The sequence below is a fragment of the Lemur catta genome, chromosome 17, assembly GCF_020740605.2.
Source record: "Lemur catta isolate mLemCat1 chromosome 17, mLemCat1.pri, whole genome shotgun sequence".
NCBI classification, from domain to species: Eukaryota; Metazoa; Chordata; class Mammalia; order Primates; family Lemuridae; genus Lemur; species Lemur catta.
In genome coordinates, this window is record NC_059144.1 from 38,409,259 (window position 1) to 38,434,122 (window position 24,864).

Here is a 24,864-nt window from a genome sequence, read left to right on the forward strand (position 1 = left end):
CCAAGCTTTATTCTCCAAATTTTCCTACATGACAGACAGAAGCCACCCTTATCATCAGCAAGTGACGATATGGTCACAAAATTTGGGATGACAGACAGAGCCCCCATGGCAATCCCATCCCACCAACTTCATAATTTCACTTAAGGAAGATCCCACGAGAGATAAGGGGTAGAGTTCCTAATGAGTAACATCCTCAGCAGTGCTGTCCTCTTATTCTACTTCCCATCTTCTCCCAAACTCAGCCCAGGAGAGAGTGAAAACCCAGAATAACCAGGTGGAAGGGTTCTGAGGGACCATGAAGCCCCATTTTCTCATTTTATAGACAGGGATCATAGGCCAGAGAAGTGAGGTTGTTGACTGAATGTCACTCAGCAAGTGAGTGTCAGAGATAAGGTTGAGGGAGCTGAGCACATCAGTTCTTGCCACAGTTGCCTAGGGAAACTTCAGGTATCCATGTGGATATAATATTGATATTTCACTGTGGAGTTGAAGGTGGAGAGGAATGGTGAGTCCAAAAGGGATGAAGAACCACCAAGACCATGTTCACCCTGTGAGCATGGACCCCTGGCCCTCACCCTGCTGCTCTGCCACTGGTCCACATCCACCACCCAGCTCACCACAGATGACGATATTGCCGCACTCATTGTTGACAATGGCTCCAGGGCATGATGGTGGCCACGGACCCAAAGGACTCCTATGTGGGCAGTGTGCCCTGGAGCAAAAGAGGCATCCTGACCCTGAAACCCCCATCGAACATGACATTATCACCAACTGGGAGCACATGAAGAAGATCTGGCACCACGCCTTCTACAGCAAGCTGCACATGGCTTCCAAGGAGCACCTTGTGCTCCTGACCTAGGCCCCCCTGAACCACAAAGCCAACTGTGAGAATTTGATCTAGATTGTGTTTGAGACCTTCAACACCCCAGCTATGTAGGTGGCCATCCAGGCTAAGCTGTCCCTGTATGCCTCTGGCTGTACCACTGGCATCATGATAGATTCTGGTGACAGAGTCACCCACACTGTGCCCATCAACAAGGGCTATGCCCTCCCTCCTATGCCCTCCTCCTGCATCTGGACATGCCTGGCCAGGACATGACCAACTACCTCATGAAGATCCTCAGGGAGCATGGCTACAGCTTTACCACCGGGGCCAGGTGGGAAATTGTGTGTGACATCAAGGAGAAGCTGTGCTATGAGGCCTTCTTTCCTGGGTGTGGAATCCTGTGGCATCCATTAAACTACCTGCAGCTCCATCATGAAGTGTGACATGGACATCTGCAGGAAGCTGTATGCCAGCACAGTGCTTTTTGGTGGCACTACCAGGTACCCAGACACCAAACAACAGAATGCAGAAGGATATCACAGCCCTGGCTCCCAGCAGGTGAAGATCAAGATCATCGCCCCCACCCCCACCCCCAGCACGAGTACTCCATGTGGATTGGTGGCTCCATCTTGGCCTTGCTGTCCACCTTCCAGCAGATGTGAATCAGCAAGCAGGAGTACAAGGAGTCTGCCCGTCCACCATCCACCACAAATTATGCTAGGCAGACTGTTCCTTAGCTGCATTCGTTACACCTCTTCTTGATAAAACCTAACTTGCTCAGAAAACAAGATGAGATCGGCATGGCTTTCTTTGGGTTTTTTTTTTGGGGGGGGGGTTGTTTGCTTGTTTTTGGTTTGATTCAGGATTTAAAAACTGGAATGGTGAAGGCAACAGCAGTTGAAGTTGACATCCCCAAAGTTCAACAATGTGGCAAAGGACTTTGTATGTTGTTCTTTTTTCTAAACAGTCATTCCAAATGTCATGAGACGCATTGTTACAGGAAGTCCCTTGTCCTCTGGAAAGCACCCCCCTTCTCTCTAAGGAGAATGTTCCAGTCTTCTCCCAAGTCCACACAGAGGAGGTGAGAGCTCTCCTTTTGTGTAAATTATGTAATGCAAATTCTTAAAATCTTTGGCTAATACTTTTTAAAAAGGCAAAAGATTTATATGATCTGAAGAGAAACCAGAGTGATACTTTTTAACTTTGGTTTATTTTGAATGATCAGCTATCGTGGTCCCCTGGTTGTCCCCCAACTTGAGATGTTTGAAGGCCTTCAGTCTCCCGGGGAGTAGGTAGAGGTGTGGAGGCAGCCAGGGCTTACCTGTACACAGACTCAAGACTAGTTCAGTAAAAGTGCACACCTTAAAAAAGGAGGGGAGGTGGAGAAGAAGGTGATGTCATTAGTGGAGACAGAGGCTCAAGATTCATGGAGTCAATAAATGATTCCCAGGGCCCCAATTAATGTTGCATTTTTTTTTTTTTTGAGACAGCGTCTCACTCTGTCACCCTGGGTAGCATGCAGTGATTTCATCATAGCTCACTACAACCTCAAACTCCTGGGCTCAAATGATCCTCCTCCCTCAGCCTCCCAAGTAGCTGGGACTACAGGTGCACACCACCACGCCCAGCTAATTTTTCTATTTTTTAGTAGAGATGGGGTCTCATTCTTGCTCAGGCTGATGAACCCCTGAGCTCAAGTGATCCTTCTGCCTTGGCCTCCCAGAGAGCTAGGATTACAGGCATGAGCCACAGTGCCCAGCCTGAGTGCATTCTTTTCTAAATTTTCTTGAAAATAAATTAAAACTCTTTCTGGTTGTTCCATCCTATTCTGTCCTGCCTAATTTTCAGGCCCAACCAAGGGTCTCACTTCCCAAGCAGGTGGAACTAGATTTATGTCTTTGGACCCTGGGATGCATCATGGTTTTGGCCCTTCTGTCACCTAATTTCTTAGAGAAGGTTGGGCAGAGACCTACCTGGGTCTTTGCCTGTCTGTGCCTCATCTCTTCTCACTGAGGGCCATGGTGCCCTACTTCTGCCTCAGTGCCACTTCTGTTCTAGGACCAGTCCTGTGCTCAGAATGGGGGACTCTGAGAAGAACCAAGCAGACTGGCCTCTGTCTGGCAACTCTTGCTTTTGGATTAGACCAAGACCTGTCACGTGGACTGATTTCTTGTCACTGGCTTTCTATGTTGCTCTCTGTGCCTCTAACTGTATTACTAAGTGGCATATTTGCTTCCCCACATGGGCTCTGAGCTCCATTAAACAAAGCTGTGTCTAGAACCTAGTACTTAGAACATGAATATGCCGAGAGGAAACAGTACATCCTCCTGGGTGAGTGAAGTAGGTGGGGGGATTGGTAGGTGTGTGTATAGGTAGGTGAATATATGGGTGGATGGGTAGCTGATAGAGTGATGGATGGGAGGATAGTTGAATGAGTAGGAAAGGGTATGGGTGAGGGAATCATGGATATTTGGGTGCATAAATGCATAGATTATGGATAGGTGGATGACTGGTTGGCTGGAGATGTGGATTGGGTTGAATATAAGGATGGATAGGTTAGTGATGGGACAGTGGACCTATTGATGGAGGCTGTTTGAAGGGAAGGTGCATGAGTAGATTGGTGTGTGGATGGAGGCAGATAGGTAGAAATCATGAGAAAGTATGTTGAATGGGTATAAAGTAATTTGTGTGAGAGAGAGAGAAAGAGAGAGGGAGAGAGGTAAATGATACGTAGATGGATTAAAGACTGGATATAAAATGGGCAATTAGGTAAGTAGAAGGAAGATGAGTAAGAAGGATAAGTAGATGGACACATGGGTGGGGAAATAGATAAATTGAAAGGTGTGTCAATGGAAGGATAGATGAGTGGGGATCGGATACTTGGATGGATGGTGAGTGAATGGGTAGATTAGTAAGTGGATTGCATGGTTAGTGGGTAGATGGGTGGGTAGAAACATGAATGTATGAGTGAAAACATAAATCAAAATTAAAGATATGAAAAGAATCACATAGAGAACAATTTATACTACTCTAAAGTAATATAGGGAATATAGGAAAAATTGATCAATTTTAGCAAAATATAAAAGACCTAAGTTCACAGAAGAGGGGGTAGAGAACCTGCATAGACTATAAGATGAAATATTTAAAATTTACTAAAATATACCACCATAGAAGGAACATGACCTAGATGCTTTTGGAGCTGCATTTTGTGTAGCCTTCAATGAATAGAGACTTGATATGTTATCAAAAATATTTCAGATCATAGAAAAAGTAGATACCTTTCCCAATTATTTTACCATGCTAGTTTTGTGAAAATAATATGACTCAAATAGCAAAATGAACAAAAAATATTAACCTACTTTGCTTTTGACTATAGATATGAAAATTCTAAATAAACTATTTGCTAAAAAATACCAGCAGTGTATTGATACAAGCATACTATCAATGTGATTAAGGTTATTCTAAGAATGCAAGGATGGTTCAACATATGAAAACTAATGTAGGTTATTAAGCCAACAAATTAGAAGACAAAAATCATTATATGACTATATGCTTAAAAAATATTTGATAAAATTTGGCAATCATTTTCTTTTTATTTTTATTTCAAGATATTATGAGGGTACAAACATTTTGGTTACATTTTATATCTTTGCCTCACCCAAGTGAGGATTAGAGGCATGCCCTTCCTCTCTACAATGCTCACCACATCCATTAGTTGTGAGTTTACCCCCCCAACCCCTAATCCCTGGAGAATATTACTACCATGTGAGCACCATAGTGTAAAATTCGGCAATCATTTTCAGTAGCAACTGTAAGTGGATAGGAAATAACCCTAAAAAAGGAAATAACCTAAGAGCATAAAATCTATTTATCCCAAATCCAACAACAAACGTCTTTTTATACTACTGCAGTAGCTATTGACTTGAAAATAAAGAACTAGACATAGATAGATGCTATTGCCTTTATTTTCAACTTTATTGCAGAGATTCTACATAAGAAGACAAGAAAATAAAGTCATCAAGTTGGATAAAAAGAGTCAAATTTATCATTATTTTCAAATGTTATGAATATATAATCAAAGTAACCCTATTAAATATTGTTATACTTAATAAGACAATTTGGAATGAAGAAAAACGGCAGACTAGGGGTGACCTCCTGGCTCTTTGCTCCCAGAGTAGGAGGTGAAGAACACGGACAGTTACACAGGAGTGGATCACTCTCCCACAGGATCAGCATTGTGAATCTGCAGAGAAGCAGCGCGGGACAAGCAGCACTGGAGAAAAAAAGGTGAATCAGAGAATTGACCACAAAGTTTGGAGAGTGCAAGATATACAATAGGGAATAGAGCATGGGACCGCCACGCCCATCGGCCAGCTGAGACAGTGTGATCTGACCCCCAGAGAAGACCTTGTATAGCCAAAGCAATCTTAAGTAAAAAGAACAAACTGGGAGGTATCAGTCTACCAGACTTCAAGCTGGTAGTAGTAACTAAAGGATATAGTAACTAAAACAGCATGGTACTGGCACAAGAACAGAGACATAGACTTTTGGAACAGGACTGAGAATCCAGAAATGAAACCATCCACATACGGTAAGCTAATCTTTGACAAAACAGACAAAAATATACACTGGGGGAAAGAATCTCTTTTTAATAAATGGTGCTGGGAAAACTGGATAGCTACATGCAAAAGATTGAAACTAAATCCCCACTTCTCACCTCTCACAAAAATCAATTCAAGATGGATAACAACCTTAAACCTAAGGCATGAAACCTTAAGAATTTTAGAAGAAGATGTTGGGAAGACCCTTTCAGACATTGGCTTAGGCAAAGAATTTTTGAAGAAGATCCCCAAAACAATCACCACAGCAACAAAAATAAATAAATGGGATCTGATCAAATTAAAAAGCTTTTGCACAGCCAAAGAAACTATCATTAGAGAAAATAGACAGCCTACAGAATGGGAGAAAATATTTGCTCTCTACACATCTGATAAAGGGTGATAACAAGAATTTATCTAGAACTTAAAAAAATCAACAAGAAAAAATCAAACAACCCCATCAATAAATGGGCAAAGGAAATTAACAGAAACTTTTCAAAAGAAGACAGAGTAATGGCCAGCAAACGTATAAAAAATGCTCAATGTCTCTAATCATTAGAGAAATGCAAATCAAAACCATAATGAGATATCACCTAACCCCAGTGAGATTGGCCTCTATCAAAAATTCCCAAAACAACAAATGCTGGCGAGGATGTAGAGACGGGAACAGTCTTACACCGCTGGTGGGACTGCAGATTGGTGCAACCTCTGTGGAAAAGAATCCGGAGATACCTCAAAGAGTTGGGAGTGGAAATACCACTCGATCCAGCAATAGCGCTGTTGGGCATTTACCCAAAAGAGCAAAAGACATTCTATAATAAAGACATCTGCACCCGAATGTTTATGGCAGCACAGTTCACTATTGCAAGGATGTAGAAACAACCAAGTGCCCATCAATTCATGAGTGGATTGTTAAAATTTGGTATATGTATACAATGGAATATTACTCAATTATAAGAAATGACAGTGATCTAGCACCTCTTTTATTTTCCTGGATAGAGTTTGAGCCCATTATCCGAAGTGAGGTATCAGAAGATCAGAAGAATAGGCTCTACATGTACTCGCCATCAAATTGGCACTGACTGATCAACACTATGGTGCTCACACGGTAGTAATATTCTCCAGGGATTAGAGGTTGGGGGGGGGTAAACTCACAACTAATGGATGCAGTGAGCATTGTAGAGGGTAAGGGCATGCCTCTAATCCTCACTTGGGTGAGGCAAAGACATAAAATATAACCAAAATATTTGTACCCTTGTAATATCCTGAAATAAAAAAAAATAAGACAATTTGGCAAGGTATTTGGATACAAGACAAAACTGATAGCTTTTGATTATGCTACTCATAATTAATTATTTTGATGATAATATTTTCTACTTACTGTTCACATTTGGGGTTCCATGCATTTCAGTCCACAATCTGTGCAGCACTTTTCTGCCAATGGGCAGACATCATCCTGCAGGCACTTGGGTTTATCAATCCTGGCACACTTCAAGGGCTTGCGTGGGCAGAAACCCTCTTTGACTTTATAGGGTAAAATAAGATACTTGATGTTGAAATACTAGGTCATAATTTGAGACAAATTTGGGGGATCTTGGGACTCTCAAACAGGGTTTTATTCTGATTAAGCTTCTTACCCTTTCCCCTACAGTAACAATAGACTGGAGGAGGTGGAGTATCAACTTTCTATGGCTAATAACTTGAAGAGTATCAAAAAAGTCTTGCCATACCTGATTTATGCAATATGATAGGATACCTGCCTTCTCCTACAGAATTAATGGATTGGGGTTATATAATCCCAGAGTACCAGAGGTGGAAGGAGTATTAGGAAGCACCCAGAACTTTCTTGTTTTATGAAGTGTAGGAATCGAGGACCATATGGGGGAAGTGAGTTGCCTAAGGCCACACAGAATGCAAATAGAAAAGTTGAAGTCTGTTGAAAAGCCTTTAACTCTTGCTACCATAGCATGGTGTACCTTAAAACACTGACAATCCCTGGGACCACATGTGGGAATAAACACCAGCTTAGAGTTGGCTTCTACTCCAAGAGCATTTACTACCAATCTTTTCCCCAGGCCATCTTACAGGATATGACTGTGATGTTCATGCTCTGAAGTTCTATGCAGACATGAGAGCTTATTAGGAATATACCTAATGGTTATAAATTTTTTTATGAATCAATGGATATTGTCACCTTGCAGGTCATTGAGGAATGAGATTCAGAACAAGTAAGTTTTCTTGGGGAAGAATGGAGAGTGATGATTGGCTTTGAAGAACAGCACAATAGTCTTCAGAGGTCAAGAGGTCAACATCGGGGCACTGGCTGGGCATTAAAAGGGGAAAGGTTCCCAAAGTTCTTCAAAGGTCAACCCAAGGGGAATCTGAGATTCAAGACACCCCCATTCCATGGGACAACAGGGCGTCCTTGGCATATGCCCAGTAGACTTGGGCAGGTATATCTCCAGTCCTCACCTGTCCAGGCCCTGGAGCAAACAAAGCCACATGTGGATTCACAACACTTGTGCCCCTTGGGGCAATCGATGTCACTTCTACATGAAGCTGGACACTCCATACGGTCAGTGAAAGGAAAGAGTGGGCACTGTCCTTCCTTGACTAAAACAAGAGCAGATGTGAGTTTCTTCAAAGCCCACCCCATCTCACCACCCTTCAAACAGCTTTTACTTCTCTTGAAAGCTAGCACTTCTTTCTGCAACTGGGTTCATCCCACCCTATCCATTCTTAGAAATATCCAAGAATGACATTTCCTCACCATATCATGGGATACGGTAGCAAGAGTGCTGGGCTTCATGCCTGAAGCCCCGAGGTAAAGTCCCAGTTCTGCCACTTAATGAGTGACTTCAGTTTCCTTCTCTGTAAAATAGGGGTAATCATCTGAAGTCTACACAAATCAATCCAAGCTATTTTAGGATATTTAGTTTTACTCTGAATGAAATGGGGAGCCATTGCAGTGTTCTCAGCAGAGGAGTGACATGGTCTGACCCATGTTTTAAAAAGGTCATTGTGGCTACTGTGTTGATAATAGACTGCATGAAGGATGGAAGCAGGGAGAGCTTTTAGGAGGCTGTTGCAGCAATCCAGGTGAGAAGACAGAGCCTCAGATTAGGGTGGCAGCTGCAGATGTGGTAAGAAGTAGTCAGATTCAGGATCTACTTTCAAGGTAGAACTAAAATTATTTCCTTACTTAATGGATGTTAACTGGGAAAAGGAGGCACCAGGTGTGGTTTTAAAGTTTTTTCAACCTATTAATAGGTGAAGAGAACTATGAATAGAGCAGATTTGGGGTAGGGGAAGAAGGTAAGTGATTCCATTTCAGACAAGTGAAGTGTGGGTCATTAGGACACTGATGGTATTTAAATCAATTCTTTGGGATTTTGTGCATGTCTGCTGTTGTCCTTATCTGATTACAAATTCTATGAGGACTTCTCCAGGAAATTCTTATTCCCCAGTCAGGGGCAGACCATGGCATGCTTGACTCTCACATTGTCTCTGAGTCCCAACCTAAATTCTCCACAAACCAGCCCAATCCCATTTCCCTGGCTTTGTCTTCCTGATGCTCCTAGGAGAGAGGACCAAGGCCTAATCCACAGCACCATTATTCCTCAGAGCCTCCCACAAAGGGAAGCTTGTGGTCTCTGTTTCATCAAGTCAGGCCACAGGATTGCCATTGGGCCCATGAAATTAAAACTCCAGCTCTACTCCTGACCAATCATGGGTGCTCCGGCAACTAAAGTCACCTCTCTGTCTCTATTTCCTTATGTGTAAAGTGGTAGTGATGGTACATCTTTCACTGTGCCTCACAGAATCTGAGGTTGATATTGCAACGCTGCCTCATACATCACACAGTGCTGCATTTTGAAGATCAGTGGTCACCACCTCAATTGCTACTATTTGGTGAATCCACACCACTGGAGAGCTACCATGTCACGTCTTTGTGTGTTTTTGATCACATATACTCCTACCAACAATGCAATGAGGTGTTTGATATTACTCCAGTATCACAGTGGAGGGAACTGAAACTCAAAGAGGTGAAGAAACTTGCAGTAAGTGGGAAAGGTCAGATTGTAATCCAGGTCTTTTGACTCCTAAGTGCTGTAGGGCACTGTCTCCCAACGTTACTGGAGATCATTATACTAAGAAAGGAATCCACAGCCTTCCCCTCCACCCCATCCACTCTCCACTGCCTGTGTCTACACTTACTCCATGGGATGCCAGAGCTGGAGTTTCTATGGTTCATTCTTGGGTAAATCCTCAGGGTGATGCTCAACAGGTTGATATGATGAGGAACCTTCTTCCAAGGGAGCAAGCAGACCTGGCTTTCAGGTCCCATTGGCCAAAATTTATTAACACTTTATGTATACTGTGTCATTTTTTGGCAGAACAATTCCATAGGTAAATACTATTATTATCTTCATTTTATAGACAAGAAATTTGAAACTCACAAAGGCAGGCAACTGGCCCAAGACCTCCCAGCCAGTGAATGACAGACCTAAGACTTGAACCAAGGAAGTTTAACCTCAAAGTCTGAGCCTATAACCTCACTGGTATACTATTTCTAGTTAAACTAGGCCCTCTGACTGCCAGGATACGGGTCTCACCAACTGACATGCAGGCCTTCTTGCAGTCATCAATGCTGAAGAAGTTGTTCGCATTCCCAAGGCAGCCCCTAAATGTAAAGAATTCGCAGCTACCTTTTTCAAAGTCAAAATACCAGCGCTGTAGGTTAAGCTTACATATTCCTCGTTTCAAGGGCAGTGTGCAGGGTTCTGAGGGCAGGAAAAAAAGAGAGAAGAACATAAAAGGTAGAGATAAAAGTAGGAGGTCAGGTCCCCAGCCATTGTCATAGTTCATGGTATTATTATCCAAGTCATAGAAAGGGGCACAGTTAAAAAAAAAAAAGAAAAAGAAAGCCTAGGTTCTAGTCCTAGTTCTACTATTAATACTCCATGTTGTACAGCACTTCCTAGAATCACTTCTTCATTGCAAAGAATGTTATGAAGAGCATATAAGAATATTGTACTTTGGAGTTGATCTTTCTTCTCCATTGCTATGAGCTTCAGGAGGACAGGACCCTTGTTGAACGTAAAAAATCAGACAAGATCACTCTGAGATCATGATAAAGTGAGACAAAAACAAGGTCACTGTGAAACCTACAAGATACCAAACACCTCCCTCTCCCAGAAAACATGGCTGACTTATACTTCTCTACCAATTATAGCTTTACCTTCACTCTAGTCTGTCCTCTGCATAGTTAAGATTCACTGGGACACCCAGTCATAGAATTTTCCCACCTCCTGACAGACGCAATCTAGAGCAAGCCTTCACTCCTTTAGACCCTTCCCCAAATTATCCAGTCAAAACCCAAATCCTATAATAGATTCTTTCTAACAGCTTCTCACTGAGATGCCTCATTGTTGTCTATGGTGAACATTCTCCCGCACTGCAACAAGGAATAAACCCAACTTGTTCGTTCAACTGCAGGTGTGTTCCTGGTGGTCTTTGTCCAAAGGATATTGACAATAGATACTTGTTGAATAAATGAATGATAAGTGAGTGAATGAAAGAATATTGATAAAATGCACAGTTCCTTGAGTTACCAGGAACCCTCCTTGAAGGCCAAAAAGTCCCCACAATGTAAACTGACTGAGGTTTGATTTTGCCACAGTGCCAGTGACAGTCTCCTGACACATAGTGAGCATGGAACAGGTGTTAGTTATTTGTGAATGACCGAATATTGACCAAAGAAGACTAACATTAATATTATCTTGTTGGTGGCCACCGTGTCTAGACTTCATGATCTGTACTCAAGCGCTGGGAGTTGAACAAGAGAAAGAAAAGTGTGAGCCCTGGACTCTTTGTCCTGCCATCCCGCCAGTTCTGGGCAGATCAAGAAGAGGGAAACCTCAAAAGGCAACTTTGCCCTCAACCTGGGTGCCCCTACCTTGATAGGGATCCAAGCACTTCTTCCTACAGGCAAAAGTGCAGCACTTCTCATGTCCCAAGCAGTCCAAATCCTTTTTGCAATGGTCCTGAATTTTAATGTGACAGGTAATCCTTTCTCTGGGGCACACTCCTGGTTTCTCTGCAAGAAATAAATGTCCACACTCACATCCCTTGAGAGTTGCAGCTCTTCTCCTCCCACAGCAAAAGGGAGTATGAAATTCTCTCATCCCCATCCTCTACTTTCAATTCTGGGTTCTTGATCTGCTTATATTTAGGAGCCAAGTGTGTCTCTTACCACTCTTGGCCCATTTAGACGGATCTGAATCAGGAATTAGTCCCCAGGTAGAACGGAAGGAGAAGGATCTTGGATTCCAGGACTAGGGGGTGTAGCGGCCCGATTACAGAACGGGGGATGAACACAGAAAGAAACACACAGACACACAAAGACGGTACAAGACTGCAGCACCGAAAAGCACCAGTCGCTTTATTTTTATACTCCTTTTGTCCAGCAGCTACTTTCTGATACATGACTATCTTTAGAGTCCTGAGGTGATATGTTCCATTTCTTATGGAAATTGCTCAAGGAAGGTAGACATTTGCATGTTAACCTTCGGACCTCATTACCGAGTGCAGGACAATGAGACATGCCTTGGTTTGTGTGCAAGACTTAAGGCCCTTGGCTATTTTCCATAGGGAACAATTGGTCTGTTCAATAGGCCATTCACCTTTAGCTCCAGGGAGCATTCAGCAGTCAATAGGCCGCCTCCGGACCCATTGACTTCTGGCATCAAGGAGTGTTCTGGACCTATTGACCTTTGGACCCAAGAAGCTTGTCGCTGACTCTGGGCTCAAGCCAATTCTTGCCCAGGGACGGTCCCTACAAGGGGGTAGGTAAGGACCTAGACCCTTGCCTTAAATTTAGGAGCTCCCCTCTCTTTTTGAAACTTAATATTTTACTGCTTAACTCCTTTTCCTCCAGTATCTTGGTTGATAGGGGAAATTAGTAAGGAGTGGTGGAAACATCATGGAAATAGAAGTCAGGAGGCTTAACTTTGGCCCTTGGCTCCTGGTAAACTCAAGACCAATCTGAGTTTGATTGTATGACTTCTAGGTTACCTCTAAGTGGGGAAGGAATGGTAGAGTGGAAGGAGAACTACAGTCAGACAGATCCACCTTGGGACCCTGGCTCCAACACTCACTAGCTAAATAATCATGGTAAAGTATTTTCCTTTGTCTGAGTCATAAGTTTTCCACCTTTAATATGAGAATAACAATCCCTACTTTGCAGGCTGCTTATAACAGTCAAGAGAGATAATGTCCATAATGCACTTATCACAGCATCTGGCCCAAGGTAAGAGCTCGGCAGCTGTGGAGTTTGCTTCCTCCCTTTCTAGGGTTAGACACGGCTTCCTGATTTCACATGCTTGTGGTAGGCAGAACTCTAAAGTTGCACCCCTAAGATTGCCATTTTCTGGTTATTGAATCAAACACTAATCTAGATACTGTTGTGAAGGGATTTTGCAGAAAAACGAAAGTCCCAAGTCAGTTGACCTTAAGATCAGAGAATAACCAAGTGGGCCAGACCAATCAATTGGCTCCTTTAAAAGCAGAGTTTTCTTCTGATTGGTAGAGAAGAAGAGGTCAGAGAGATTGAAACTATGAGAAGGATCCAATTGGTAACTTTGAAGATGGCTGAGGCCAAGTGCTAAGGAATGAGGGTGACCTCTAGAAGGGACAGCCAGGAAGGGAGCCTCAGTCCTACAACTTCAAGGAAATGATTCTGCTAATAACCAGTGATCTTAGAAGAAGATACTGTGTCCCAAATTAGAACTACATCCTTGGCTGACACTTTGACCTCAGCCTGGTGAGAACCTGAACAGAGAACCCAGATGCACCATGCCCGACTTCTTATTTACAAATAATTTGTTACACAGCAACAGATAGACAATACAGTGCTTAATGTGGCTCCATGGCTCTAAACTGGGTATCCCTCCAGTGGAATCTGGCCAGAGAGGCATGATCCTCTTGGATACTACTGAGTCTTGGTATTACAGAACTTTAGAATTGGAAGTACCATATTTGTCATGAGCACCAACCTAATTTCACAGGTTTATAAAAATGAGGTCAGATAGGACACTATAGTGAATTAAGGGCAGGTCTGGGACTTACAATCCAGGACTCAATTCAGAAGCTCCACGTCTTCCACTGGCCACTGAGAATTTTAGTACTTTACAGCTATAACTTTTAACCTTCATGGCACCCTTAATGCACACTCCAAGTATGGCCTGAAGCTAAGAATAGTATATGGCTCCTAATTTGGAGCATACATCAAAATCATCTGTGCATATTCCCAAGAATAGAGACATAGACCTCTGGAACAGGACTCAGAACCCAGAAATGAAACCATCCACACATGGTAAGCTAATCTTTGACAAAACAGACAAAAATATACACTGGGGGAAAGAATCTCTTTTCAATAAATAGTGCTGGGAAAACTGGATAGCTACATGCAGAAGATTGAAACTGGATCCCCACTTCTCACCTCTCACAAAAATCCATTCAAGATGTATAACAGCCTTAAACCTAAGGCATGAAACCTTAAGAATTCTAGAAGAAGATGTTGGGAAGACCCTTTCAGACATTGGCTTAGGCAAAGAATTTTTGAAGAAGATCCCCAAAACAATCACCACAGCAACAAAAATAAATAAATGGGATCTGATCAAATTAAAAAGCTTTCGCATAGCCAAGGAAACTATCATTAGAAAAAATAGACAGCCTACATAATGGGAGAAAATATTTGCTCTCTACACATCCGATAAAGGGTGATAACAAGAATTTATCTAGAACTTAAAAAAATCAACAAGAAAAAAATCAAACAACCCCATCAATAAATGGGCAAAGGAAATTAACAGAAACTTTTCAAAAGAAGACAGAGTAATGGCCAGCAAATATATAAAAGAAATGCTCAACATCTCTAATCATTAGAGAAATGCAAATCAAAACCATAATGAGATATCACCTAACCCCAGTGAGACTGGCCTCTATCAAAAATTCCCAAAACAACAAATGCTGGCGAGGATGTAGAGACGGGAACAGTCTTGCACTGCTGGTGGGACTGCAGATTGGTGCAACCTCTGTGGAAAAGAATCCGGAGATACCTCAAAGAGCTGGGAGTGGAAATACCACTCGATCCAGCAATAGCACTGTTGGGCATTTACCCAAAAGAGCAAAAGACATTCTATAATAAAGACATCTGCACCCGAATGTTTATGGCAGCACAGTTCACTATTACAAGGATGTGGAAACAACCGAAGTGCCCATCAATTCATGAGTGGATTATTAAAATTTGGTATATGTATACAATGGAATATTACTCAATTATAAGAAATGACAGTGATCTAGCACCTCTTATATTTTCCTGGATTGAGCTTGAGCCCATTATCCACAGTGAGGTATCACAGGATCGGAGAAATAGTCTACACATATACTCACCGTCAAATTGGTACTAACTGATCAATACTATGGTGCTCACACGGTAGTAATATTCTCCAGGGATTAAGGGGTTGGGGGAGCCAAACTCACAACTAATGGTCACAGACACAGTGAGCATTGTAGAGGGGAAGGGCATTCCTCTAAACCTCGCTTGGGTGAGGCAAAGACATAAAATGTAACTGGAAGATATTTGCACTTCAGTGTTTATTGCAGCATTATTCACAATGGCTAAAATGTGGAATCAGCTTAAGCGTTTATCAAGGGATGAATGGATAAAAAAGATGTGGTGTATGTACACAACAGAATATTATTTAGCCATGAAAAAGAGGGAAATTTTGTCTTTTGGAGAAACATGGATAGATCTGGAGGACATTATTTTAAGTGAAATAAACCAGGCATAGAAAGACAAATATTGCATTTTCACACTCATATATGGGACCTATAAAAAAATTGATCTCAAGGAAGTAGTGAATAGAATGGTGGCTACTAGAGATTGGTAAGGGTGGTGGGAAGGGGTAATGACGAGGTGTTGGTGAAGGGGTAATTCTGTTAAATGGAAGGAAAACATTTTAGTGTTCAATAGTGCAAAAGGGCAACTATAGTTAACAATAATTTATTATATTTCAGAATAGCTAGAAGTTTTCAAATGCTCCCAACATAAAGCAATGATAAATGTTTCAGGTGAAGCATTTCCCAATTACCCTGATTTGATCATTATATGTTATATGCTTGTATCAAAATATAACATGTACTCCATGAATATGTACAATTATTATGTATCAATAAAAAAGTGCAACAAAAAAAACCATCTGTGCATCTTCCAAAACATGTAGACTCTTGACTGAATTGGAATCTCTAGAAAGAGAAGCCTAGGGACCCCACTTTTTAAAAAGAACCCCAGGAAATCTTGAAGCAGGCAGTTGGGCACCAGGATGTAGGCTTCTACTTGGGAACCATTGTTCTAGGTTTGGGAACAGGGAGACTTAATAAAATTCAATAGGGACACCTCCAAAGGGGTAAAGAGGCATAGAAAGGGAATCCTTACAATTGTGAAGACAAACCAACCCTCACTGGTACTGATTCCAGCCTCCCTCCTGCTTCCAGGAGCTATTTAAACCTTTGATTGAGTTTCAGTCATTGTAGCTCCTTCCCTATTGTCAGCTTGAACTCTCTCTTAAAACCCTCCTTCCTCCTTGGTCGGCTTTTCTCAGCTACTTGCCTTGTGTATATAGCCTCCTTCCTGAACACCCCAGGGGGCTCTCTGCATCTACTGGGGAGTTCTGGCCACATCTGTCTCCTGACATTACCTGACACATAACATCCTGGTGATCACATCTATTCCCATGCTCTCGACTGTGATTCCCACGTGACCCTCCAGACACAGCCTCTATTCGAAACTAAAGGCCCCATTTCCAACTGTCTGGGAAAGACAGTATTTGGGCATCTCGTAAGTACCCCTGTTCTAACACGTTTAAGACAGAACCAGTGTCTCGTTGTGCCTAGGCAGCATCTCCTTACTCTCTGTTCCCCATCCTGGTATTTGGCATCGACAGGTCTAGTCTGTTATTAGAATCCAGAGATTCCTTCCTCCCTCTCTGCCACCCCAGCATCCTATCAGTCACGGGCTTTGGTCAATTCTATCTCCATAATCTCTCTCCAAGCCCCTCTCCTCTCCCTCTTCACTACCACCTCCCACCCCGCACCCCCCAGATCAGCACCTGAACTCATCCTCCTCTTTCCTTAACTATTGAAACAGCCTCCTCACTGGTCCTCTCCCTCAGGTTCATGCCTGATGACTCATTAATTTAAAAAAATTAAACTTGGAAAAAACACATAACAGAGAAAGCTAGAGAAATAATTTGAGGGGGCAGGTGAGGGAAGGATTTGGAGGGTCAGCATGGAGAGCAGGGGTAGCTCTCTGTCCACGGTAGAGGTGGCCTCACCTGACACTAGTCCTCGCCTCTGTCTCACCCTCCATCCCCAAGAATGCCTCCCACGGAAGAAGAGCTGCAGTTTTTTTGAACCTACGTTTGATTTCCTCAACCAGCGATGCAGAGGTCTGCTCCAAAGAGAGGGCGAGAAGCAGCAGGAAAATTGCGTTCCTCCAGGAGAGGGTGGAGATGTGGAGAGGAAGGTACCTGTATGAATGAGAAGAGAGGCAGCAGTTAGGTACAATCTAAAGACAAAATGTGTGCAGAGGAAACTTAGAGATGACCCGCCAGATTCCCTTAGTTCATGGACAAGAAAACTGATACTCAGAATGTGGCAGGGATTTGCCTGAGGTCAGATGGTGAGTCAGGGTAGATCTAGGACAATCAGTTCTAGGACCCTGCCCAGTCGCCCCATACTCTGCCATGGTGCTGTCCTACCCAGACACTTGCGTGCTGTCTCACTCCCAGATAAGAGGCCACGCTTGAATGATCACAGAAATTTGTTTTGAACGGTTGCAGGGCTAGTTTGCCCACGGTCACTCCTGGTGCAACCCTAGACACCAGCGAGCATCTTTTCTTTGTTCCACTGATGACAGAAACAGATGGTATGAGATTTTCCAGAGGGCAGGGGCACACCCTACCGGATCTTGGTGCCACAGAAGCAAAAACGATCCCAGATGACCTTGGGTTAACCAAGAGATCCCTCTTAGTCTTCTGTTGCTACCCGAGCCTAGGATCTTACGACACTCCCAGACACCATAAACAGATGATCTCCCATCTACTCAACCCCCCCATTGTCTATATCTCTCTTCATGACCCTTACGTAGTTTTTATTTTAAGTTGTGAGGAATGAATAATGCCTTACTGTATTAACTCTCAGAGTAAATGCATTTAAAAACAGCAGGGGGTGGGGGAAGAAGGAAGGGAGGGAGGGAGAGAGCATTTATGTGGCTGCCTAAAAGTAAAGACTTGTGGCAATTCATCCCTCCTCTTTGATTTTGGTCCTGGCTTGGTCACTTATAGCTGCAGTTTATCTTGGATCCTCAGTTTCCTCATTTGGAAAATGGGAATAAAACCACCAACCTGGTAGAAAACTTACTGTTTGGAGTTAGACCTTGGATCCACCACCTACCACCGTGTGGTCTTGGCTCAGTCCCTCAAGCTCACTGAGGTTTGTCATAAAGGAAATAACAACACCTACCTCGTAGACACAAGAATTAATTGAACTATTGTTGTAAAGCATGGTAACTGGCTTATAATCAGTGCTTAATATATTTGATCCAGCTAACAAATAATAATAATTTAGTGAATGCAAAAAATGGTACCTATTGCCTTACACATGAGGCCCCTCTATGACTGTCCTACATCCCACAACACCCTACGGACATCCCGCGCTGGGAGCTCACCCAGCTCCAGGCCCTGTTTTCATGGCTCGGAGCTCCTTGCTCAGACCTCTTCTCGTCTTAAAGACACAGCGTGTTCTGGTGCATGGCTGCTCAACCAGAAATGCACTTTAGCTTCAGTCACTGGGCAGATCTTGAGGAGGACAACTAGCTTCCATGCATCTCTTTAACACTCCCTGCCCTAAGTTCAGGCAGAGTAAGTAAGACTCCTCCAAAAACATTATCTTCTAAATAACTCTTGCTCAGCTATCTACATTCTGATACCTAGGAAGAATAGTACTCTTCTGAGTACTCCATGTATATCTCCATAGTGTGATGTTCAAAAATTTTAGATCTTTCTAATTCTTTGTCCTTTTCACCTATCAATAATTGAGAAAGGTGAGTTGAAGGCTGTCAACACGGCCACAGATTTCTCAAGTTATGCTTGTAATCACATCCATGTTTGCTTTATATGTCCTGATTCTATTGATTTAGGTAAATACAGATGCATTCCTGGTGAATTGGATCTTTCGCCGTTATCTAGTGACGCCTTCTTTATCCCTAAAATGAATCTTTATCTTAGAGCTTTCTAGTGCCTGATATTAACCTAACTGAATCTTCTCTTTTTTGTTCGCATTTGCCTGGTCTCTTTTCTATGTTTCTGCTTTCAACCATTCCATGTGCTTATGTTTATTTTTCAAATAGCGTAAATCTACAATGTAAAAATCCAGTCCAGCAGTCTTTACCTATTGACTGACATTTATGGGAACTGATGACATATTTGGATTCATTTCTACAATCTCATGAGTTTGCTGCACTCTGTTTTCACAGTTCCCAGGTTGTGCACTTGTGAATGTGCCTCCTTGCTAACATTATTTGTCATCCTAGAATCAATAATCGTGATGCTTTGCAGCTGTTCAGGGACACGTGAAGAGCGGCAAAAAGCGTGAGTCACCAACATGCACGTTCCGAGCTGAAGTCAAGAAAGATGCTGCTCTGCCTTGTCTCAGCTCTCATACTGTAAACAAGTGTCGTTTTTGCGGTGTCCCTTCTGCAGTCTGTTTAGTGCCCCCTTTCACCATTTTGTGCTTTTTGTTGGTGGTTTTGCTGTTTAATATGGGCCCCAAGAGTTGTGCTGAAGTGCTGTCTAGTGTTCCTAAGTGCAAGAAGGCTGTGACGTGCCTTACAAAGAAAATGCATGTGTTCGATAAGCTTCATCCAGGCCTGAGTTCTAGTGCTCGTGGTCATGATTCAGTGTTAATGAAACAACAGTATATATTATATAAGGTGTCTTTAAACAGAAGCACACAAGGTGACGTATTGATCAGATGATGAAAACGTTGTGGCGAGAGGCTCACAGAAGACTAACCTTGTGTTTCCCAAAGAGCAATAGCTCAGTATGTGCTAATTCTGTGTTTGCAGTGACTTCATACAACATAACTACCATAAATAATGACAATCAACTGTATTTTAGTTTTGCTTTTGTTGGGGTACAAGTAACTTTGAACTCTCCGTGGCTTGTCACAACAAAAGTGTTTTCTTGTTCAAGATACATCTAGGTTGTGAGTTGTCTGCTGCTTTGTTCCGGGTGGGTGCTCTACTCCAGGCTGTGGGACTCAGAGTGAAGAAGCATTCTCTACACAGACCAGGCTCCTTCTTGTGGCAGAGGGGTTAAACAAAGGCACTTGCAGAAACCCACAGTGCAAAACTCACAATGCATGTGTTCATCTGCTCATGTTCCAATGGGCAAAGCACAGCTCTCAGTCAAGCCCAAAGTCAATGAGGCAGGGATGTGTATTCCTTCCACAGGAGGTTCTGGACATCGCAAGGCAACGGGCAGGGATGTAATCCTCTTAAAGGAAGGATGGAATGAATAATTGTGAATAATAATATAACCTATTACTACTAGTTCCATTTTAACTTTTTAAATATTCTAAAATGTCATTTTAAAAAGTATATATACAGATATGTATATATGTTTAAACATGTGTGTGTGTGTATTTGTTTGTTCTTTTGAGAAAATACCAAACTCCGCCCTGCTCAGGTTCTGACACTCCACACTGGGCTGCTCACTCTGTAGATGCCCATCTTGCCCTACTCGGGCTCCAACAGACACATCGGTTTCTGTCGCGCCCGCCTCGCCAGCAAGGATGACGCGGCAACAGGAGTTCTTCTAACAGTGCTTTATTGGGGATCCCTCTAAGCTTCAAGATGCGGAAGACCCTGAGCACAAGCTCTCACACAGTAATATACTCTCAGGGAAACAGGAAGTAACAGTGATAGGCCACAATCAATCACAAGCGGTCACCAATAGGCCAAGCCAGAAAACCTCATATGCATACTTATGTAACAGACCTACAGATGTACTACGCATGCGCCACACTTGTTTACCTCAGCCAAGCCACCGGAAATCGGCGCCATCTTGTAATGGCGTCCGCACTCCCCACAGGTTTCCTCCTATGCATTGATGCCCTCTTCACCCTGCTTAGGCTCTGATTCCGTGCAACAGATGGCGCAGTTCTGAGGAACCCCTTCTCATTGTGCTTGGTCTTGACTCCCCATAGAAGACCACCCCAACTTCTAGATGTCCTCCAACCCCTTGGGCCCTGACCCTCCAAGTCTGGCTTCCCCAAGCATGGGCACCCTTCTCACTCTGCTCACGTTTTGTTACCTCGTATTGGGTCTTGTCTTCCCACCCCCCGTGGACACCCTCTTCACACTCCTTCAGTTCTGAAAGTCCACACCGGGCCTCCTCTGTATGGGAACACGGCTTCCTCACCCATCTCCAGCCCTGAGGCTCCTTACTCAGCTGCTTCCCGGCATAGACGCTCTCCTCACCCCACTCAGTTCTGGTTCTGTGCCAGCTGTCCCCAGCCCCAGGGGAATTCCTTCTCACCCTGCTCAGGCTGACTCTCCATGCCACGCTGCTCCCTACCCCTTCACTGGGTATTCTCACCCACCTGTGGCTCCAGTGCCCCGTGCCAGCCAGCCTCCTACAGAGGTGCCCTGCTGACCTGTTCCAGCTCAGACACCCACACAGAGCCACCGTGGCTCCTTCCCCTTGGGGCAAACGCCTACCTTACTCTGCCCTGCCTAAAGGCTTTGGGAGAAAATAAAGGAGAGAAAAAGAGGAAGAACTACTTTTCCTTTTTGAAAAATATACATTGTGCAAAAAATATATAAAAATAAAAATATGTATTGAACATTAATGTTCAATTTGACAAACTATTATCTAGTGATCACGCATTAAACTATTCTGGGATTGGGGGAAAGATTTCCAACACTTCCCGCTCTGTGCTTATTCTTTCCCAATCACAGCCTCTTCCTGCTCTCATGAAGGTGGCTAATGGTAATAACTTCCTTGCTGTTTTTCATATTTTCAAATTCTAAGTATGTATTCCCCAGAACATATTTTTGCTTGTGTCTGCTTCTGCTCTATCTACATGGAGTCACGTGGGATGTATTCTTTTGTGCCTGGCTTTTTGTGCTCAACATTATATTCTTGAGTTTCATCCACAGTGTTGTGTGTAGCTATATTTTATTCATTTTCATTGCTGTATCATCTATTGTATGAATATACACAATATCTTTATGGTACCGTCTGGGTTGTTTACAGTTTGCGGTGACTAAGAAGACAGCTGCTATGAATGCTTTGTACATGTTTGCTGGAGCACGAGGGGAGGCATTCTTGCAGGTTATGCACTGAGCTGGGTCGCAGGGGATGTGTATCTTCAACTTCTCCAGCTGATGCCAAACTATTTCCCAAAGAATTTATACCAATTCGCCATCTTACCACTGGGAGTCAGGAATTCCTATTGTTCCACATCTATGCCGTACATAGTATTGTCGGGATCTTTTTGCTTTTACCATCCTAATGGGAGTGTTGAAGTACGTCATTGTGGGCTTCATTTGAATGTCTTAAATATTAATGAGGTTGAGCACCTTTTCCTATCTTTACGAACTTCTTGGACATCCTCTCTTGTGATTTCCTGTTCAAGTCTTTTGCTCATTGTTCTCTAGGATTGTCTGACTTTTTCTTACCGAGTTCTATGAATCCTAGCCTTTCATCAGTTACAATGCATTACAAACATCTCCCAGGATAAAGAGTGAGCTTTTAAAACCTTTATTGGTTTGTCTTTTACATTTCAAATGCATGTCTTTATTGTGTGCCCTTCCTACCCCAGAGACACAATCAGGAATCCTATTTCTACGTTTCTTCCCCTCAACGTTCTCTCTTCTTTTGATCTAGTTTTCTCTTACTCCGATTTTTCTAATTCTCTCTACTGTCATAGTTTGGAAGTTTTGTCATGCATTCCTGTTCTTTTAGTGATTATTCTGGAATTTAAATTATATATATTTAACACAATTACTTAAATTGACAAGATCTAAGCTAGTCAACATCTTTACCCTTTTTTCTGAACAATACAAATTCTTGAATACTTTAACATGCTATCAATTTTGGTTATAGCTTGTTTTTTCTTAAACCACACAGATAAAATATTTTATCACTGTTAATATGTTTAATATTCTGTTAAGATTGTCCATATTTCCCATTTTCTTTACTTTCCACGTTTTCTTGCACCTTAGATTTGTTTCTGAGTTCATTTTTCTTCTTCCTGAAGGACATTCCTTAGAAGTTCCTCTAGTGAAGATTTGGTGGCAGTTAACTTTCTGAATTTTTGTTGTCTGAAATGTCTTTGTTCCTCCTCTTGAAAGAACGTTTTATTGTGTATTCAGAGCTAACAGCAGCTGGTTTCTACCGGCACTTTGGAAATATTATTCTACTGTTTTCAGGCTTTCATTGCTCCTCTCCTGAAAAATCCTTTGTTAGTCAAATAGTGTATTTTTGTTTTTGTTTTTTCTTGTTCTAGATTTTATTTCTGTGTGTTCTATTTGGTACTGTTTCAGACATGCTGGTCATTTTTCTTCTCTTTTTTCCCTCAGCTATGCTGCTGTTAAGGTCCTCTTCTGTTTCCTTTCCTTCCATTTTATTTAATTTCTTTAAACACTTTCATTTATACACTACATACAAGAATTTCAATATCTGAAGCCTTTGTGGATCTCTGCTGCTTGTTTCTTGTGACTTTTTTTCATCTTGTTTTCTTAAGCTATGTGTACTTTTTTTTAATTGTGAGCTCATTTAATGGAAGCCTATGTATGTAATGGCACTTTTATCTACAGAATTTCTTGGAATCCTCCATTTAAAGGAACACTCTTAAGAATCAGTTTGTTTTAAATGTTACCCTAACAACTCACACTATTTTGAGTTAAATTCATAGCTTCAGATCTCTCGGACTACACACATGTGCAAATGTTCTCACTCTGCTCCCATTCAAGGAAACCAGCTTGTATTTATATATTCTTGGAGGAATATATAAATACACAAGCACAAGAAGACTCTGAAAGGCACCAGGGGCCAGGCAGACCTTGGGACCTGGAAAACAACACAGCAGTTGCCATCCTTGGGTTTTGTTTTTGCCTCATGTATTCAAGGCTGGGTGCTAGAGAAGCTGGAAACCCAGAGAATCAGAGGGCAGAAATAATAAAAACCTCAAAAAAAAAAAAATTTTGAAAGCAGCCTGCTCAGTCTTGCTGAAGGACCAGGAAAGAGGCAGCCTAACAAGACAGAAAACATTTAGAAAATGACCCTTTCGATCCCCATTTGTGAACCCCCCAGCACCGGGGCAGACCGTTTGAGGCACCGTCTGAAGTGCCAGTTGGGGTGGCGTTTGGTCCCTTTGGGTTCCCATTTGTTTGATAGACCCTGGAATTTTGTGTTGCGAGTTCTCTATATTGTTTATCTTTATTATTTGTGAGTTTTATTGCAACATAAGGAAACAGAGTCCCTTGGGAAAAAACACTGGCTGCATGTTTAACTTATAGTAAAGAGAATGGTGTTATTGTAATCCGGTGTCCTTGCTGGAGTGTTGGGAGAAGCGGCTCTTAAATGAAAATTCCCACTTGACTGACAGGTCTTGGCATTTCAGATTGTGTTGGGAATTCCCTATATCATTTGTGTTTGATTGTGAGTTTTCGTCTGGTGAGTTTTTGTACCTATGTCTAAAGATTACTGTGATACCACTTGTCTGGAGTATGAGGAAAAGTAGTGGTTGATGGTCCCTGGTTTATTCTGAGCTGTTGGTTCTTTTAAAATTCAGAGATCAAATGGTCGACCTGCAACCATAGAATTAAAATGTTGAGTTTACCTCAAGCTGTCTGCTTGAAGTAAACTCATTGTTTGTGATATACAAAATGATCTATGTTTGTATGATTTTTGATAAATGAGATCCTCCTGCTCCTGCCAGAACCCTCACAGCTGGCCCAGGTGAGGTACCAGGCAGGGCCACAGCCTGGGGGCAGATCAGGCAGGAGGGAGGACAGTGCTTGTGGCCTGCCACTGAGTGGTGTGCAGCAAGGGGGAAGGGATGCCTGCTGCTGCTGCCATCGTAGCACCATGGGAGGGGCCGGGTGGGTAGGACACCCCCTGAACTAACTCTTCAGTCCCACACCCAGTAAATTATGACTCGGGCTTCAGAATGGTCTCTCCTGGCAGCAAACTCAACTTGGGCCAGAGGGAGAACCCATAGCCACGGTGGGCAATTTGCAACAATATCAGATAGAGGCTCGAATGTGCAAGAACAGCTGGAAGGGTCCTTTGAGGCAGTCAAAAGGAA

General features: G+C 42.7%; 1 protein-coding gene and 1 pseudogene across 3 annotated transcripts; one reads left to right on the forward strand and one right to left on the reverse strand.

The window, feature by feature from the left end:
• Positions 1 to 351: 351 nt before the first annotated feature.
• Positions 352 to 1,620, forward strand: LOC123622208 (annotated as a pseudogene).
• A 397-nt stretch (positions 1,621 to 2,017) lies between these two features.
• WFDC8 (WAP four-disulfide core domain 8) lies at positions 2,018 to 18,276 on the reverse strand. Of its 3 annotated transcripts, none has more exons than XM_045528856.1 (7): positions 18,215 to 18,276; positions 16,906 to 17,015; positions 11,384 to 11,524; positions 10,041 to 10,208; positions 7,897 to 8,037; positions 6,806 to 6,948; positions 2,018 to 2,187 (listed from the first exon to the last, which is right to left on the reverse strand). In XM_045528856.1, exons 1-6 carry the CDS (start codon positions 18,235 to 18,237, stop codon positions 6,809 to 6,811), a joined length of 723 nt encoding a protein of 240 aa, XP_045384812.1. In that variant the 5' UTR covers positions 18,238 to 18,276; the 3' UTR covers positions 2,018 to 2,187; positions 6,806 to 6,808. The 3 variants fall into 3 exon arrangements, with proteins under 3 accessions (XP_045384812.1, XP_045384814.1, XP_045384813.1); XM_045528858.1 differs by lacking the exon at positions 18,215 to 18,276 and adding an exon at positions 17,226 to 17,236; XM_045528857.1 differs by lacking the exon at positions 2,018 to 2,187 and adding an exon at positions 4,774 to 5,099.
• Positions 18,277 to 24,864: the final 6,588 nt, after the last annotated feature.

Bases quoted from the DNA above. Each gene is read 5' to 3' on its own strand.
- WFDC8 (XM_045528856.1), bottom strand. From the start codon at position 18,237: ATGAAAACAGGGCCTGGAGCTGG. The intron at 17,016-18,214 runs GTGAGCTCCCAG...TCATTCATACAG, and splicing joins AAAACAGGGCCTGGAGCTGG to GTACCTTCCTCTCCACATCT. The intron at 11,525-16,905 runs GTAGGTTCAAAA...TATTTCTTGCAG, and splicing joins GCTGGTTGAGGAAATCAAAC to AGAAACCAGGAGTGTGCCCC.